Raw genomic sequence first — 18,838 nt, 5'->3', positions numbered from 1 at the left:
CGAATTTTCGTTCAAGAAAGGAGCAGAGAGAGAGAGCATGGGACCGTTCTTTGGAGTAACTGAGAAAAAAGGGGGCCCTTGAAATCGTTGGTCGTTTTTTTGACTTGGGGATAAAGAGAGCCCGTGAGAGAGGCCCAGGCCTCAAGAAAAGTTAGTCTCCCATGCCTGGGCATGCAGTAAGAAGCGGGCCCTGGTCATGGCCGTAACATAGAGGCATGGCTGTCTCTCCCAAACATGGCTTGTGGTGCCAAGTAAATCGTGTCATGTGACTCAGTCTCCCTGGAACATGGTTCGGCAGATGTTTGGGTTTTTGGAGGTGTAAGGGACTGCTGGAGGAAATTCTTGGAGGTGTTCTATGGGGGCTGGGTCCCAATTTCTGCCCATGGGGGATGACGCTGGGGCTGAGCCCCTTTCCTTGTGGCTGGAAACCTCGTAGAGATCCTATGAGGATAGTGGTGTTAGGCTGGTGTTGCTGTGAGGGGCTGCTTAGTTCCCAGATGATAGGTGTAGGGCATGGACAGTGGCTGGGGTGGGGGTACTGGGAAGCAGGGCTTGGGAGGAGCAGGATGGGCTTGGCCGGGGTGCTGTGTGGCTGGAGATGGGCGCCTGGACACTATCTACCGTGGTGGTGGCTGGCCGGACCCCCATTGCCAACTCAGGGCCCGAGAACTGGGGCGGGGGGGCGGAGGGCAGGCCTGCGGCTGGGGGGTGTGGGCCTATGGCCCCATAGGGCGTGCCCACCACGCCGTGCTGAGGGGAGGAGCGGGGCACGAGGCCCAGCTCTGGTGTGTAGACAGGCGCCGCGTAGATGGGGGGTCCAGGCGCCATGGCCATCACAGGGGGCCCCGGAGCCTGGGGGCCCCTGGGCTGCATCACCTGGGTGGGTCCTGAGTAACTGCCTGGGGGCAAGGGGCCTGAGAGATAGTGGGGTCCCGGGCCCGCAGAGCCAGGGAAGGGGACCGGAGCCAAGCGGAGTGTGGCGGCAGCTCCCAGGAAGGCGTCGGGCAGGCTGCGCAGCTCCTCGGGCGGGTCTCCCATCTCCCCGGCCTCACCCTCCTCCCTGCGGGGCAGCAGTGGCTTGGGGGCTGTGGGCCGTGGGGGTGGCTTCTTCTTCAGCTCCCTGCGGGACGAGGGAAGAAGGGGAACCAGCCCAATCAGCCAGACGGTCTGGGCTGCAGCGCCCTGCGGTCCCGGGGCCACACCTACCTGTCCAGGAGCTGCTGGCGGGCAGCCTCGCGGGCCTGGCAGGTGGACTGGGCCCGCTCCAGCAGAGCGGCCACCTTGCTCTCGAGGTCCGCATAGAAGTCCTTGCCCTCCTGGGACTTCTTCATCAGGTCCTCATAGGCTTCGTAGGAGGCCACCAGGGTCTGCAGCGTGGAGTTCCACCTGGAGGGCAGAGGGGCCGGAGGGAGGTGAGCGGCGGGAGCCAAGCTCAGGGAGGGGCTCTGGGCAGGAGCGCAAGGCCAGGCACTGACTTCTGGTCCAGCTCGCTGAGCGCCCGGCGCACGGCCGCATACTGCACGTTGGCCTCGGTCAGCGCGCGGAGGACGTTGTCCTGGGCGGCCAGGTTCTGCTCCAGGTACACCCTCAGCTGGTCGTACTTCTTCAGCTGCTCCTCGAACAGCTTCTGAGGGAGTTAGGGGTGAGGACAGACACTCAAGGCTTTGCCACCTCAGGGTGGAGCCCACAGCCAGGGCCCCGCCACCTGCTCCCGCACCTTCATCTCGGAGCGGTCCGTGGTGACCAGCGAGGCGGTGATGTCGTCCTTCTGGATGAGCTCCCGCAGCTGCTGCTCCAGAGACACGCGCTGGTCCCGCATCTCCTGCACCTTGGCCAGGATGCGCTTCAGGTTCTGCAGCACGGCCTGGTCCTCTGTGGGCAGCAGGGGTCAGTGAGGCCAGAAACGCCCCAGCCATCTCAGCCACGGCCCAGGAGGGGGGTGCTCACCTGGGGTGAGGGCTGGTGTGGGCAGGGCAGCCCGGACCTGGTCCAGAGGCCCACTGAGCAGGCGGAGGTTGCCAACGTGCAAGTTCATGGCGCGGTGCAGCTCACTGTTGGTGAAGGAGGCCTTTTCGTGGACCTCCATATACTTGGCCCATTCTCGCCTCACCTCTGCCAGCTCCGCCTTGGAACCGGCCACACTGGCCCCTGCCTGGCCCACTGCCTCCTGCAACTTCTGGTCTAGCAGCTCATCCTCCTCCAGCAGGTCCCTGATGTCCTTCAGTGAGGCCTCCACGTCCGTGAACACACCTGACAGCACTGAGGGTGTGTACGGGGAGGGGGACAGCCTGAGGCAGGCAGACCAGGCACCCACCCTGGCCTGTGCCCCAGGGACAGCACTACCCTCAGTCAAGGCTTGTGGGCAGCCCAATGCTTGCCGAGCAAGCACACCCAGGGTGTGGCGTGGGGGACGGTATTTGTGCCAGGTGCTGGGAGAGGTGCACCCTCCATCCTGGGGGAACAGGGGACAGGAAAGGCCACAGGAGATGACATCCCCACCCTCACCTGCCTACCCCCTCCCACCTTGCATGGACTGGACGAGGTTCCGGACAGTGTCGGGCCGGACGCTGAGAGCTGCACACTTCTCCATGAGCTGGGGCGGGATGTGGTTGTACGTGTCCAGGTTGTCCACTGTCTCGGGATCCAGCTGCATTGAATCCATGAACTGGCTGTGGGGACACCAGGACCAGGCGGCTGATGGGTGCTGACCCAAGTCCTCACATGTACAGAGAGTGCACTAGGGTGAGTCTCCCCCGCAGCTGCAGACAAGTCTGAGGCCCCAGCAGAGAGCAGACCAGCACCCTGACCTCCACCCTGAGGCTGGCCTGGCCCCAGGGCATGCCCACCGCACTGCGGACAACACGGGCAGAATGGACACCCCTCCCACGACTCGGGCTCTCACTAACAAGACCTGGGTGGGGAGGACAGAGCGGGGAACACCCGCTACCACCTTCCCTCCTGAGGGCAGCACCAGGGACCACCCGCTACTACCTTCCCTCCTGCGGCAGCACCAGGGACCCGCCGAGGCCTGGTGTGTAACCCCACGCCCTAGCCCCAGCCCCACACTTACTCCAGCACCTCATTCTTGTCCTCAATCTTGGCCATTATCTCTCGAAGCAGCTTGGCCTTCTCCTCACTGCAGAAGCGACAGAGCAGTTGCTGGAAGCCTCTGTCTCTCGAGACACCCCACTCCCACCCGTGCCGAGGGCAGGGCCCGCCCTCCCACCCACCTGTACAGGGACGAGGCTTCATGGGCAGCCATGGGGACCAGCTTGGCGAAGATGTCAGGGCCTGTGACAGCTGGGTCTGTGGGGTTCACTGGCAAGGGCTTCACCAAGGGGGCACCTGGGAGAGAGAAGTTGTGGAGCCCAGGCCCTTGCAGCCCTCACTTCTGCTCTATGCCCCTGTCCCTCCTCCCTGACCCCCAGCCTCCCCCCAGCGGCAGACCTTTCACAGGCTGAAGGGTGTCCAGGGCCGGGACAGCCTCGTGGTAGATGAAGTCATTGTCCTTCTTGGCAGAATTGTACCTGGGGGTCCAGGGAAGGGGGGGCGGTCTTGGATGAGCAGCAGGGGCCCAGGAGCTGGCCTCTATGGGGCCACTGCTCTCTGGCGCTGGTGGCTCCCTCTCAAGGGTGCAGGCAGAGGGCCAAGACCCTTCCTCATGAGAAGGACCAGGGCCACCCCCGGCCCCACAGACTCACTTTCCTCCAATGACGTCCATAGCAAAGCGAAGTGCGTCTTGCACAGTGTCAGGCTGGCCCTGCAGGGTAGGGAAGGGCTCAGCATCAACAAGGCCAGTGCCAGCACCCCCGCCCGCAGGCTGCTCCCTGTCCTCAGGCTCTCGGGCAGCAGGCCCTTTCTTGTCTTTACCTTGGCCAACTTGATGGCTTCACTGAGCTTGTCCAGGGCACTCTGGAAGTACGCGACCTGTGGGGACAGTGGGGAGAGCCTGGTCCTTCCCTGCTTGGAGTCTCCTCCTTCTGCCCCCCAATGAGCCCTGCCTGGCCGTCACATGACCACTAAAGGCCAGATAGCTGGGTACCAGCCAGCCCCTCTGCAGGGAGTCTGCTATGCCTCCTCAGCTCCCAGGGATAAGGGCTGCACAGACAGGACACCCCAGACTGCAGCAGGGGCTTGTTCAGGGATGAGGAGATGGGAGGCCAAGAGAAGACCACCTCCCCTATTCTGTAGGGAAGGGATCCACCGGCATCTCACTAACAAGGCTGGAACCAGTCCTGAGTGCTGTCCTCACAACTCACTCACCTGCTCCCCGAACTTCTGCTGCTCCTCAGCCTGCTTCCCCATGTGCAGCTGGGAGGAAAGAGACATCGCTACTTAGTTCCCAGGCTGTGGCAGCTCAGCCCAGCCCAGAGTCAGAGGCACGGTGCCTCACATGAGCCACAGCCGCAAAGTAGTAGATCTTCATCTGCACCAGCTTCTTCCAGTCCTTCTGGATCCGGCCCAGCAGTGAGGCGGTGTCAGGGTTCTCCAAGGCCCGGCAGGCCTCCTTGTAGTAATCCACCACCTGGGGGCCCGATGGGGTCAGTGGGGCGTCGGCAGAACACCGAAGGCCAGCCCTGAGCACATCTCCCCCTTCCCTACCTGGGCGCTGATGCGGGCCACCAGGAAGCTCTTCCTGTTGTCCAACATCGACTTCTCCAGAAGGCACTCCTGAGCCTGGCCCTGGGGCAACCAGTCAGGTCCACTCCCTGGTCCACCCGAGGCCTTGCCCTGCTAGCAGGCAGACCCCAGGGACACCTCCACACCCTCCCTCCAGTCCCCAGCCCTGCTCCTGACCCACCTGGCGCTGTCAGACCAGAGCCCAGGCCCTGCACTGCCCTCTGCTGGGCCTGTCTAGGGTCCAGCTCGAAGTCCCCTCCCTGGATTCAACTCAGTTCCCACCAGGGCACCTCCTTTACCAGCATGAGGTTGACATTGAGAGTGAGGATCTGGCGGCTCATGTCGACGCTGTAGGCGTGAGGGAAGTGCTCCCGCAGGTAGGCAAAGGCGCCTGCTGCACACTGGAAGTGCGTACAGGAGACCTTCATGCCCTGGGAGGGAGAGAAGGAGGGTGGCCAAGGGCAGCACCAGACCTGGGGCAGGATTCAGCCCAACTCGAGATCTGAGAGCGCGCAGCAGCCCTCCCTGGTCACATCCCATGTCCCGTCCACTGCCCTGCCCTGCTCACCTCTTCAGACACCCGCTTGTCCATGGCTCCCAGCATGGAGTGCAGTGCACCTGGGGAGGCAGAGGGCACGGGGTCAGTCTGGGGGTGCTCCCCACACCTGTGTTAACAGTAAGGCAAAGGGCGCAGTGTTGTGACCCATGATCAGGAAAACGGGTCTGCACTGGGGCAGCTGGTCCATGGATATCAAAGCTGAGCAAATGGGGAAACTCATCGACGTCTGCCAAGACCCCCAGGCTCCTGCTCCGCACCAAGCAGGGGTGCAGGTGGACGGAGGAGAGTTCCTGGGCAGACTCTGGCCTAGAAGTCCGGTCTGGAAGCTTCTCCCTGGAGCCCAGCTGGGGCCGAGTCATCAGGTTGATAGCAGAGCCGGCTGAGCCCAACCTTGTTTTCCTTCTGCCTGGAGCAGCCCAAACTCAAAAGGGGGGTTGGGAGCTGTCCAGTCAGAGCCATGGCGGCCATCGTCCCAGCGGAGCCCACAGCGGCCACACCGTGGCAGCAGCCCCATAGAGCCTCTCCCCAACAGGTGGCTCCCCGAGGCCCAGAAAGGAGGCGCTGGCAGAGATGTGGGAGGCAGGGGAGGGGTCCGAATACAGGGGTCTTCCCTGCACCAGCCCACGGCCCCATCGTCTGCTGCGGGGCGGCAGGCAGCTCACCCAGGTTGTAGAGGATGCAGGCCTGCTCGTACTGGATGTCCTCGTGCGCCACAGACTTGCCCGAGAAGATCTCGGTCCTGCAGACATGGCACCTGGTCATCCCGAGGGCAGGTGAGGGCCCAGCCACCCCCGTGCAGGGTTGGAGGGAGGCCCTGGGAGACACCATATCCAGCTGCTCCCCACCCTCTGCAACAGGAAAAGGGAGGAAGGGGCATCCCCAGCACCCAGACGCCCCAGTCAGCTCTCACCAGGTGACAGGAACAGCAGCCTCCTGGCCTGAACCCATGGGGACCCGGCTCTGCAGGTAGTGGAGTTGGCCGAGGTACTTGCGGAGGACGCTGCAGCCCTCAAAGTCCCGAGGGACCCGGACGGCGTTCTGGGGGCGGATGGGAGAAGCAGGCCTGCCATCACTGGGGCTGAGGAAATGCCTCAGAGCTGGACACTGCCCACCCAGGGGCCAGGAAAGCCCACTGCTGCGTCCATGTCGTCCAACACACCGTCCCGCGGCCAGAGCGGTGGGCAGAATCAGCCCACCGTCGGGAAGGCAGTTGACAACATGCATCCAAATTCTGAATATACTCAAACTGTGACCCAGAGTTCTGTATCCAAAAACATACAGAGAAATCCGGAGAGCGGCTGCCTCAGTGAGCAGGAGGGACAGCCGGCACAGCGCTGTTAACAGGGCAAACAGTGAGCACCACCAACATGCCCGTTAAAGAGGCTGTTTAATAAAACGGAACAGACGTACAGACACAGAGCAAGGCTGATGGCCGCCGGGGGGGATAAAGTACAGCGCAAGGAATATAGTCAATAATATTGTAATAACTGTGGATAGTGTCAGACGGGTATTAGAACGCTTTGTATGATTATCAAACCATTATGCTGTATACCTGAAGCTAATATAAAATACTGAATGTAAACTGTAACAGGAAAATATAAAGCAGCTGTCTGGGTAGATGGGGGGGGGATGATTTAAGTCAGTTATGTCAAGGCCACCCACACAAGAGCATCTCCTCACACAGAAACACTGAAGATACGTTAACACTTGGGTTGCGGGAAACGAGTTAAGTCGGCTCGCGTGAATTGCGCGTACTCCGCGGGAGCCGTCTTAAACTCGGTTCATATAGATTTGCGGTGGAGTGCGGGAAACGTGTAAACTCGGGCCGATTGTAACTGCGTATTACCAAATATTTCATTTCAATCGAACCCATACTTCAAAAGATATAGGCATTTTAACGCGCCATCTTATATTTTGGCGGGAAATTCACCCACAACCCAAGTGATTTCCAGATCAGACGTATCATTGGGGCGAAAGTATGTAATAGATGAGGGGTACGATTTCATTTATGTAACAGCATGTAGACACTGATATCCAACTACATTATATAGACAACAATAAAAATCTATACGGTTATATATGAAAATGTTAAGTGACTATCCCTGAGCAATAGGGTTTATTTTATCTTATTCTATACATACAGATATACATAAAGATATATTTAATCCTTTATGTATTTATAGTGGACATTTTCAATGTTTATAATAAGCAATAAAGAGACTGCTATTTTCAGAAGAAAAAACACACAAACAAACAAAGCAAATGACCCCTCTGCTCAAACAGCAGAGCAGACGTAAACCCTCTGAGACGCAGGTGCACACGGGGTGGGACCCACCCGTGTGCCAGGACCGGACCCCCCCAGGTCCCAGAACTGAGGGCCCAGTGGGAAGCAGCCCACTGGCTAGAACCCCTCCAGGACTCCACACAGGACTGAAGTCTGTCATAACCATCAAACACGAGAAAGAAAGAAAAGGCATCCAAATCGAAAAAGAAAAAGGTAAAACTGACATTTGCAGATGACATGATACTACAGAGAACCCTAAAGATTCCACACAAAAGAGCTATTAGAATAAATGAACTCAGTCAAGTATAGGGTACAAAACAGATTCAGAAATCAGTTGCATTTTATACACCAACAACAAACTATGAGAAAGAAAAATTAAGACAACAATCCCATGTACAACTGCATCAAAAAGAATAAAATACCTAGCAATAAACTTAAAGACCTGTATTCAGAAAACGGTAAGACACTAAAGAGAAAAACTAAAGAAGACACAAATGGAAGACTATAAATTATTGTAAAAGGAAGACTTAACATAGTTAAAAGGACCATACTGCCCAAAGCGATCTATAGTTCAGTGCAATCCCTATCAAAACACTAATGACATTTTTCACAGAACTAGAATAATCTCAAAATTTATATGGAACCACAAAAGACCCTCAATATAACCAGAGCAACCTTGAGCCCTGACTGGTTTGGCTCAGTGGATAGAGCGTTGGCCTGGGGACTGAAAGGTCCCGGGTTCGATTCTGGTCAAGGGCATGTACCTTGGTTGCGGGCACATCCCCAGTAGGGGGTGTGCAGGAGGCAGCTGATCGATGTTTCTCTCTCATTGATGTTTCTAACTCTCTATTCCCTCTCCCTTCTTCTCTGTAAAAAAATCAATAAAATATATATTTTAAAAAAAACAACACACACACACACAAAAAACAGAGCAACCTTGAGAAAGAACAAAGTTGGAGACAGCACGCTACCTGACCTCAAACTACACTGCTACAAGGTTAGTTATCAAAACAGGTTGGTACTGACATAAAAACAGACGCCTCGCTCTGGCTGGTGTGGCTCAGTGGATAGAGCATCGGCTGTGGGCTGAAGGGTCCCAGGTTCGATTCCGGTCAAGGGCACATGCCCGGGGTTGCGGGCACAGCCCAGTGGGGAGTGTGCAGGAGGCAGCTGAATTGCTGTTTCTCTCTCATCAATGTTTCTAACTCTCTATCCCTCTCCCTTCCTCTCTGTAAAAAAATCAATAAAATATATTTTAAAAAAAAAGAGAGAGACAAGAATACACGATGGGGTAAGACAATAAGTGGTGTTGGGAAAACTCAACAGATACATGCAAAAAATGAAACTAGACCACTTTCCAAAACCATATGCAAAAATAAACTCAAGTGAATTAAAGATTTAAATGTAAGACCTGAAGCTATAAAACTCCTAGAAGAAAACATAGGCAATAAACTCTTTGATATCATTCTCCGCAATTTTTTGGATACGTCTCCTCAGGCAAAGGAAACAAAAGAAAAACAAATGGGACTATGTCAAACTAAAGAGCTTTTAGGGTGAAGGAACCATCAACAAAATGAAAAGACATATTCGCCAATGATACATCAGATAAAGGGTGAATATCAAAATACAGTATAAAGAACTCATACAACTTAACACCAGGAAAAAAACACAATCTGATTAAAAAATAGAAGATCTGAATAGACATTTCTCCAAAGAAGACATACAGATGTCCTAGAGACATATGAAAAGATGAAAAAACAAAAAACAAGTGTTGGCGAGGAAAAGGGAACCCTCGTGCACTGCTGGTGGGATTGTAAATTGGCGCAGTCACTATGGAAAACCGTTTGGAGGTTCCTCAAAAACTTAAAAATAGACCTACCATTACCATATAACCAAGCAATTTCACTTCTGGGTACTTATCCAAAGAAATGCAAAACACTAATTCAAAAATATATAGGCAACTCTATTTCTTTGAAAGGTGGGCATTAAAAACCCAATAAAAACAATGAACTGAGAAAAATATTTGTAGCACATAACACCAAGAAGCAATATCATTAATACATGAATGGGTCTTATAAATTAGTAAGAAATAAAGTATAACACTCGCATAAAAAATGGACAAAGAGCAACAGCAGCCAAGTCCTTAAAGAGGATATATAACAAATACATAACAACTGTGAAACCTGACTATTAACCAAATAAATTCAAAGTAAATACCCTTTCACCTGTCAGACCGCCAGCACTGAAAAGGAACAGGAACAGGCACACAGCTGCTAGGGAGACAAGTACATCCTTTTCTCCCACCAATTCCTACAGGAACGACCCTACCCAGACGGGGAGCATCAAATGGCAAAAACCGAAAATTACCTCGTGCTCTCCAAGAGGGGCTGATGAAAATATACTTCAATGTAATGATCACAGGTCAGCCCTGACCAGTTTGGCTCAGTGGATAGAGCGTCGGCCTGCAGACTGAAGGGTCCCGGGTTCGATTCTGGTCAAGGGCATGTACCTTGGTTGCAGGCACATCCCCAGTAGGGAGTGTGCAGGAGGCAGCTGATCAATGTTTCTCTCTCATCGATGTTTCTAACTCTCTATCCCTCTCCCTTCCTCTCTGTAAAAAACAAATAAAATATATTTTTTTAAAAATGATCACAGGCCATTGAAATACTCCTGTTGTATGTTCACCGATACAGAAACATATCCACAATATGTTGTGAAGTGAAAAAAGCAGGCGTATAGGTGGTATATGATTCTCCCGGGGTTTTATATAGTACTAGTGGCCTGGTGCACGAATTCGTGCACATTGAAATGAATTAGAACAGTGGTTCTCAACCTGTGGGTCGCGAGCCCTTTGGGAGTTGAACGACCCTTTCACAGGGGTCACCTAAGACCATCAGAAAACACATATATCATTACATATGGTTTTTGTGATTAATCACTATGCTTTCATTATGTTCAATTTGTAACAATGAAAATACATCCTGCATATCAAATATTTACATTATGATTCATAACAGTAGCAAAATTATAGTTATGAAGTAGCAACAAAAATAATTTTATGGTTGGGGGTCACCACAACATGAGGAACTGTATTAAAGGGTCGCGGCATTAGGAGGGTTGAGAACCACTGAATTAGAAGAAATATTTATTTTTTAAATATATTTTTATTGATTTCAGAGAGGAAGGGAGAGATAGAAACATCAATGATGAGAATCATTGATTGGTTGCCTCCTGCAGGACCCCCACTGGGGACCAAGCCCGCAATCCAGGCATGTGTCCTTGACCGGAATTGAACCCAGGACCCTTCAGTCTGCAGGCTGACACTCTATCCACTGAGCCAAACCAGCTAGGGCAGAAGAACTATTTTAATATTGCTATTCTCCCTTTCTCTATAAGTGTCAACCAAATTCACGATCGACAATAACAGACTGAAAAACATGCATGCGATTAGCGCTAGCGAGAGCTTTATATGTATCGCGCGTGTGCGAGTCAACTTAGCCTTTTATAGTTATAGAATAAACTTGCTTAATTAGACCTGCTTTCTGATGTAGCTAAACTTTTTCCAGCCCAGTGAAGCACCCCAACTTCTCTTTCAGGTAATTGTCAGCAACATAGCAGTAAATATCAACACAAAGCAGATTATTATTGTAGATCACGCAGGAAGAACAAAATGTAAAATATTTAACTGCAGCAGTGTCTGACTATATTCTGTGCAGTGAGACCTGAAGTCATTTTCAAGGTCCACCATTTCTTCTTTTCAGTCGGGTCAAGTTTCTAAGCTTTATAAATCTCCATTTTCAGCTAATGAAAAGAAAATAGGATTCTACTGTGTCTCCTATCCACCTACTCCAGGACTTCTGTGAGGATCAAGTGAGATGGGGCACGGAAAAACGCTTCACAGACATGTGGATAAAGTGTAAAGTGTTTGCACCTGGCTATAAAGCAAGTGGTGTTCCTGGGCTGAAGAAACTCCAAGGAGGCTAGTTGTTAGGGAGAGGAAGCCGGGTGTTGCTATGTGACGTCATTACCCAGAGCCCACAGCGACCGTTTCCAGGCTGGGCTGGGCTGTGGGCCACATTTTGCACCATGGGGTCTTGGCAGCTTTGGCTGCGATATGGTGGGGTGTTGCTCCGGGTGGTGGTGGGCCTGTGTCCCACTTGAGGGAAGCCGAGTGTTGCTTTGTGGGCACCAGGTCCGTGTTGCCATTTCTCTGTAAATGGCCAGTGTGTGTCATGGCAGCTCCTGCACTGAGCGTCCGCCCCCTGGTGTTAGGTGTGCATTATAGCGGCCGGACAGACATTTAGCATATTAGCCTCTTATATATATATATATATAAATAGATTTATAGATAGATAGATAGATAGATAGTATATAGAAATAAAAAATTTAAAAAAAATATATAAAAATTACGAAATGACTTTTAGGATGGGTTTTCTTTTTGCTGTTTAGTATCTTCAAATTTTCCTATCATTAGTTTTGCTTTTACGCAGAAAAGTGCTACATTTAAATAAGAACACACAACAGCAAAACTGAAACTAAAACGAGAACACAGCTGCAGGCGGTGTCTTCACGTCCCTCAAACCAGTCCTGGCCACACCTCACACGCTGCCTCCTACCTGTCGGAGCAGCTCCAGCTTCTTCAGCTCCTCACTGTAGGCGTCGGGGTTCTCTCCATAATTCTTCAGGACAAACTGCAGAGAGAGGAGGGGAATGTCATCCAGGGAGAGAGACTCCCCGGCTCCCGCTCCTCCCCGCCCCCCCAAACCTCACAATCACCAGTCAGGGCTCAGGAGCCACCCACACCACCACCACCAGCTCCTCCTGGGCCACCAGGAGCTCAGTCACGGGGCAGCACCACGAGGCCGGCCAGAGCCTCCTCCTCTGAGCAGAATGGAGCCTCAGCCTGGACGGCCCCGCGTGAATCCCAGGCTGGTCTCCACCGCGAGGCAGCCTCTCCACGATGCCCAGGACTCTGCCAGCTCAGGAGGCCGGGGAACTCAGGGGCGGAATGGGATCCTAAGAGCACCCCGAACAGGCCACACAGTCAAGCCTCCTTTAGGGTCGGACCTGTTGTGCTCTGGGTCACACCATACCCTGGCCCAGTGGTCGGCAAACCGCGGCTCGTGAGCCACATGCGGCTCTTTGGCCCCTTGAGTGTGGCTCTTCCACAAAATACGTGTGGGCGCACACGTACAGTGCGATTGAAACTTCGTGGCCCGTGCGCAGAAGTCGGTATTTTGTGGAAGAGCCACACTCAAGGGGCCACAGAGCCGCATGTGGCTCAGGAGCCGCGGTTTGCCGACCACTGTCCTAACCCAACAGTAAGTGTCGACAGAGGTGCCAAGCAAGAGTGGGAGTGCAAAGCCTCTTCAGCAGCCCACCCTCCTGGCTGGGAAGGCACCACAGACAAGTGGTCTGCAGTGTCCCCGGCGGGGAGGGCAGGCCCACGGCTGGGTGACAGGGATGAGCAGAAGAGGGGCAAAGGGAAGGTCACTGCTCACACCACTGCCTGCCCAGCCACCACCTCAGAACTGACCGCCTGGACAGTGACCACACTCACCGCCTGGAGGCACGGCCAGAACCAATGGGGGTGGGGACTGCCCTGTCACCGCATTAGGGGCGAGTTAATTAAATGTTGGACCAAATATAGCAGGCTAGATTTTTTAAGATGTTTTCTTTTTAAAAAATATTTTTTTATTGATTTCAGAGAGGAAGGAAGAGGGAGAGATAGAAATATCAATGATGAGAGAGAATCATGGACCGGCTGTCTCCTGCACCCCCCACATTGGGGATCAAGCCTGCAATCAGGCATGTGCCCTGACCAGGAATGGAACTGCAACCTTCTGATTCAGAGGTCGACGCTCAACCACTGAGCCATGCCAACAGGGCTTTCCATTGATTTTTTAGGGGGAGGAGAGGGGGGGAGGGGGAGAGAGAAAGAGAGAGAGAAACATCAATGTGAGAGAGACACATTGACTGTCTCCTGTATGCACCCCAACAGGGACCAGGGATCGAAACATGCCCTTGTTCGGGAATCGAACCCGAGACCCTCCCGCGAACAGGCCGAAGCTCTAAGCATCAAGTCACGCTGTTCAGGGTGAGGGAACTTTCTGGGCCTGGTCTTTCCATGCAGTGCACATATTTCTCCTCTTCCACTGGTGTCACCGTCTAACTTGTAAATGTCCTCTTCTAGATTACGAATGCCAGGAAAAAGTGTCACCTCTTACCCTTCTGTATCATCAGGGCTCAGCACAGTGCTCCACAGGCTGACCTGAACACAACCCATTTTTACCCTACTGTCCTAAACTGGACTCTACCCCTCAGCTCCAAGTGCATATTCCTGCAGCTCAGAGCAAGGGAAGAACAGGCAGAGTGGGGGCTCCAGGGCTGGGGAGAGGAGTCCAGGTCAGGGAGAGCTCCCAGGCTGCAGGGGCGTCGCCTCGTCAGGACAGTCCCAGGGTGCCCTGGAGGAGGTGGCCATGCTCAAGCGCAGCCCACCCACCGATGGCTCAGGGGGTTCACGCAAACACGTGTCAGAACCTTGTCAAATAAATGGTGGCACCTTTCCCACGTCCAAAGAAAAGGAAACAAAGAAAAAGAGCAGCTCTGCCGGTGTGGCTCAGTGGACAGAGCGTCGGCGTGCAGACCGAAGGGTTCCAGGGTGGATTACGGTCGGGGACACATGCCCAGGTTGCGGGCTCGATCCCCAGTGGGGTGCGTGCAGGAGGCAGCCGATCCATGACTCTCTCTCATCATTGATGTCCCTGTCTCTCTCTCTCCCTTCCTCTCCGAAATCAATAAAAACATTTAAAAAATAAAAGAGCAGAGGGACAGGAACTTGTCTCTTGAGCGGCTGACACCTCAGGCTAAATGGCTCCTGAGAACTCCTCTCGGAGGCCCAGCTTCTCCCACGGCGGGCACCGTGTCGCCAACGTGAGCCCCCAGAGAGCACCAGAGGTAAATTCCGACCAGGCATCTCCTAGGCCAGGGGTGGGCAACCTTTTTGTGAGTGCGTGCCAAAACCAGCAAAATCTCTGACTCAAATTCTTCTGCGTGCCAACCCTAGTTTTTTGAGAACATGTACGTCTACTTGATATCTCTTAAGGTGTACGTATGTGAAGAACCTTGAAATAATAAAATTCATTCAAGCGACAAAAACACAGTATGTGATGATGAAAAATACATTTAATGTATACATGTACACTGACAGTCCGACAGAAAACTTTATGACTCCGTCTGATATTATCAGTGGGACTTTTGCTGCTGCATCAGGTTTATATTTCGTGACCTTCAGAGATATGTACGAGCTACTACTTTCATCCACCAGGCTACTCCTATTACAAGACTTAACGAAATTCATCACTGAGAACAAAGATTCACAAGCGTATGTGGATGAAAACATGGAGAGTAACATTGTTGCAAAGTTTCTTAAACAGAAAGGAATGGCATTCCAAGTCCTCAATGGTTCGTTTTCGACACTTCTCTCTGGTACTCCTGTCTCTAATCGCTTTTTTTCAATGTTTTCCAAGTCAACTCTAAGGTCAATAAATTTCTGCTTCCAAATTGAGCTACCCTGAAATTCAATCAACTGCATTTCAAAGTCAGCCATGTCTATAGTCTTTAAGATAACTTGTTATGTAAAATTATTTATTTACCTAAGATGCACCTACACTGAATTTGTGTGAAAAATAAAAAAAGTCGGTATTAAAAAAAACACTGTAAATGGAAGATTATAAGAGAGGGTTTCGCATGCCAGCAAAAGTTACTGGCGGGCCATGTTTGGCACGCGTGCCAGGGGTTGCCCACCCCTGTCCTAGGCGCCTCTGAACCAAGATGCCCTCCATTGGGTTTAAGTGAAGTGAGAGGCGGCACCTCTCAGTCCCTCCCAACTGTCGGAGGGTCACCTTCCCTGGGTGCCCACCAGGCTGCGAAGGCAGGAGATGCCTCCGGTCACTCCCAGTGGAGCGGGGGTGGGGGCGGGGGCGGGGGGTTACCCCCCAGCAGCACAGACAACGTCACCAGAAGAGGATGAAGAGCTAGGGGTTCGTATGTGTGCGAAGAGCAGGTGGGGAGGTGGGAACGTCTTAGACGAGTTTCCTGGTTTTGTGAGGACAAAGGCCCACGGAGGTTAAATGATGGCTCCACACGCAACACGAGTTGCCAGTGTCTGCAGGAACGCAGGGGCGCAGAGAGGAAACTACTTCCCAGCCCATTTTCTTTTATTTTTTTTAAATATAGTCAGAGAGGGAGGGAGAGAGAAACATCGATGAGAGAACCACGAAGGCTGCCCCCTGCAGGCCCCCCGCTGGGGATGGAGCCGCCTGTGCCCTGACGGGGAATCGAACCACGGCCCCCGAGCCAGGCCAGCTCGAAAGCCCCTGCACCACCTGGGCCACCGGGCCTCCTGCGGGCACCGGGCCTCGTGCGGGTCCCCTGGGCCTCCTGAGGGTCCCCGGGCCTCAGGCGGGTCCCCCGGGCCTCGTGGGTCCCTGCTTTTTCTCTCTTTTCCTCGGGCCTCGGCTTTTGCAGAAACAGCTGATGACGAGGGTGCCCGGCTGGTCCTTCCGCTCCTGCCGACCCTCGAGGCGACCAGGGGCCCTTCCCAGGCCGACGTCGCGGGGCTCCCGAGGCGCAGTCCCCGCACCGGCCCGACTTCACATCCGATCTTCGGTCACAGGCCGCCGCCTCCATCAGCGCCAGGCCCGCCCGCGTCCTCCGACCTCCGACCTCGACCGGCTCAACCCAAACGTGCGAGGGCCTCCGGGCCGCTCCCGCTGCTCATCCCCGGGGCGGCTGGAAAGGGGAGACCCGCCCGGGGTACGCGGCCCGTACTGAGCGGCTCCGGACCGAGGGGGTCCCCGTACCTGGCCCGCGTACTAAACGGTCCGAGCGCCTTGCGTCCGGCCGGCCAGTCCCGGGACCGCGCGCCCCCTCCCCCTGCTCCCGGGGGCGGCTCTGGCGTGAGGAGGGCGGGGCGGGCTGGGTCCGAGCGTCACGCCGAGGAAGTGTGCGCCCCGCGGGCGCCGTGGGTGGCCCGGGACCGAAGTTAAACAGCGGCGTCGACGAGGCCGCGGTGCCAGCCCCGGGCGCGTGAGGAGCGGGAGCAGGGCCCCGGGCGCGCGGGGGAAAGAGGCTGGGCCGGCGGAGGGAGCGGCGGGGCCTGGGGAGGGGACGGCGCGCAGGGGCGTCACGCGCGGGCCGACGGCGGAGACGCGGAAGGAGCGGGAGAGGAGCAGCGCTCACCTTCTTCACAGCCGCCTGGAAGAGGAAGTCGCCGGCCTCCTTCAGGTCCAGCCAGATCATGGGCATGCGGGGCACGGCCTCCATGACGGACAGAGCCCGCCGGCCGCCGGGCCGCTCCCCTCGGCCGCTCCAGCTGCTGGCTCAGCGCGCGCACTGCCCCGCCCCTCCGCGCCGGAAGGCGGGCGTCACGCGGGGATGAAAATGACCCGCGCGGCCTTCTGGGAGATGTAGTCCTCGCCATGCCCGCGGAGCCTTGCGCACGTGCGCAGTTCAGTCTCCTCCGAGAAGAGGGCCAGGAGGCTTGCGAATCTCCAGCCCGAGGCGAAAGGGCTTCTGGGAGTGGTAGTCTTCCTCCCTTAGCTGCGAGGTAAGGCGCAAGCCGGTTTCTTCTGGGCCAAACAGACCCGCCTGCCGAACCTAGGCCTCGCCGCGGGACCAGAGCCGGCTAGCGGGTGGGAGACTCTAGCGTAGCGTCGCTGCGCAAGGAAAGGCGGGGGTGGGACGTGGGACCCGGGAAGCCGTTTGGCCACAGGACACAGAGCCCAGCACGAGGTCAGCGAGAGATCGGGATTAACAGCTGCTGGTCGGTATGGGCTGGCGCAGCAGGAAGGAAGGGACGGGGAGGAGTAGGAAGCCCTAGGGCAGCGGTTCTCAACCTGTGGGTCGCGACCCCTTGGGGGGGTCCAACGACCCTTTCACAGGGGTCACCTAAGACCATCGGAAAACACATACATAATTACATATTGTTTTTGTGATTAATCACTATGCTTTCATTATGTTCAATTTGTAACAATGAAAATACATCCTGCATATCAGATAGTTACATTATGACTCATAACAGTAGCAAAATCAGTTATGAAGTAGCAACGAAAATAATTTTATGGTTGGGGGTCACCACAACATGAGGAACTGCATTAAAGGGTCGCGGCATTAGGAAGGTTGAGAACCACTGGTCTAGTGGATCCTTGCAAGACAGGGAGGACCTAGAGGGGGTGGGAGGAGACGGCCGCGCAAAAGGGGGCTCTGGCCTGTCTCCGATGGAAGGAGCCGCGTGGGTGCTGCCTCCTGAGCTGCTTGTAGCAACTGTCCTTCCCCTTTTACGGAGCGGGACCCGCTCAGCCGCAGGCTCCTGGGGTGGAACTGCAGACACAGGCCTGCGAGGACCTGGTGCCCGTGCCAGGGCTGCCACAGCCGGTGTCGGGCGGCGTGGCCGGCTTCCCCGCTGGAGGCCACACGTCTGCGATCGAGGAGGCCCCACGCTGGCGTCTTGAGGCCCGACTCCTTGTTGGTAGATGAGTATCTGCCTGTGTGGCCACATGGCTGCCCTCCCGGGCACGTCCGTGGCCTAATCTCTTCTCGTGGGGACACCCTCAGGGCCTCGCTCACTGAGTCTCCCCTTTCAGAGTCTGTCTACATGGGCGATGCCTATATGCACACGAGGTCTTTGGCTGATCCCCCCGCCCCCCGCACCTCCGTTCCGTGCTTCCGTGTCTCTGGATCCACTCTGTTCATCAGTTTATTTTGCTCATTAGATTCCACACAGGAGTGAGAGCAGGCCTTCCTCTGGCTCATTTCCCTTGGGTCACAGACAATAGGGTGGTGAAGGCCTGGGACAGGCCGGCTAGAAGGGGTCACTGGGTGGGGGAGGGGACATACGTAATATTTTCAACAGTAAAGATTTTTTAAAAGAATATCTACGAATAGAGTCACGTTCTAAGGTCCTGGGGCGTAGGTCTTCCACACAGGAACTTGGGAGGGGTGGGGGAGGGGGGCACCATTCAGCCCCTAACGGTCCTGGTGACACGAAGGGCAGTTGGTGTGAGAGGCGTCCAAGGCCAGGAGGCCCTGTGGGGAGGGGCCGCGAGTGCTGAGCGATGGGGTGGGCACGGGCCAGGGAGGCGGCCGCCAAGCGCGTCAGGGAAAGGTGTTTCCTCCGAGGGCACCTAGGGAGTTTGGGGAAACAGACTTGGAAGGAACGGGAAGGCGTCGGCCCGACACAAGGGGGCAGCAAACACCCGTTCAGCCAAATCAGTCACCTCTTCATCCGCCCCCCGTGGGGCTCAGCTACAGGGTTTGGCCAGGTTCAAGCCTTGGACTGATGAGAGGGCACGGTCCTCTCATGGGCATGTGCA

At 54.9% G+C, this 18,838-nt stretch overlaps 1 protein-coding gene across 1 annotated transcript in view; it reads right to left on the bottom strand.

The window, feature by feature from the left end:
• PTPN23 (protein tyrosine phosphatase, non-receptor type 23) overlaps nucleotides 1-16,862 on the bottom strand; it is a 19,350-nt gene extending 2,488 nt beyond the window's left edge. The window contains 22 exon segments of the mRNA XM_006104140.3: nucleotides 133-355; nucleotides 357-567; nucleotides 569-1,120; nucleotides 1,207-1,386; nucleotides 1,476-1,627; nucleotides 1,718-1,872; nucleotides 1,948-2,259; nucleotides 2,524-2,669; nucleotides 3,071-3,136; nucleotides 3,231-3,345; nucleotides 3,448-3,527; nucleotides 3,702-3,760; nucleotides 3,871-3,927; nucleotides 4,264-4,311; nucleotides 4,394-4,525; nucleotides 4,603-4,683; nucleotides 4,920-5,051; nucleotides 5,189-5,238; nucleotides 5,842-5,918; nucleotides 6,090-6,217; nucleotides 12,080-12,154; nucleotides 16,707-16,862. Coding sequence (XP_006104202.1) covers nucleotides 133-355; nucleotides 357-567; nucleotides 569-1,120; nucleotides 1,207-1,386; nucleotides 1,476-1,627; nucleotides 1,718-1,872; nucleotides 1,948-2,259; nucleotides 2,524-2,669; nucleotides 3,071-3,136; nucleotides 3,231-3,345; nucleotides 3,448-3,527; nucleotides 3,702-3,760; nucleotides 3,871-3,927; nucleotides 4,264-4,311; nucleotides 4,394-4,525; nucleotides 4,603-4,683; nucleotides 4,920-5,051; nucleotides 5,189-5,238; nucleotides 5,842-5,918; nucleotides 6,090-6,217; nucleotides 12,080-12,154; nucleotides 16,707-16,790 — 3,115 coding nt within the window. The 5' untranslated portion in view covers nucleotides 16,791-16,862.
• Nucleotides 16,863-18,838: the final 1,976 nt, after the last annotated feature.

The sequence above is a fragment of the Myotis lucifugus genome, unplaced genomic scaffold (genome assembly GCF_000147115.1).
Source record: "Myotis lucifugus unplaced genomic scaffold, Myoluc2.0 scaffold_547, whole genome shotgun sequence".
NCBI classification, from domain to species: Eukaryota; Metazoa; Chordata; class Mammalia; order Chiroptera; family Vespertilionidae; genus Myotis; species Myotis lucifugus.
Note: the sequence above shows the minus strand (reverse complement) of the source record. Positions and strands in the feature narration are given on the sequence as shown.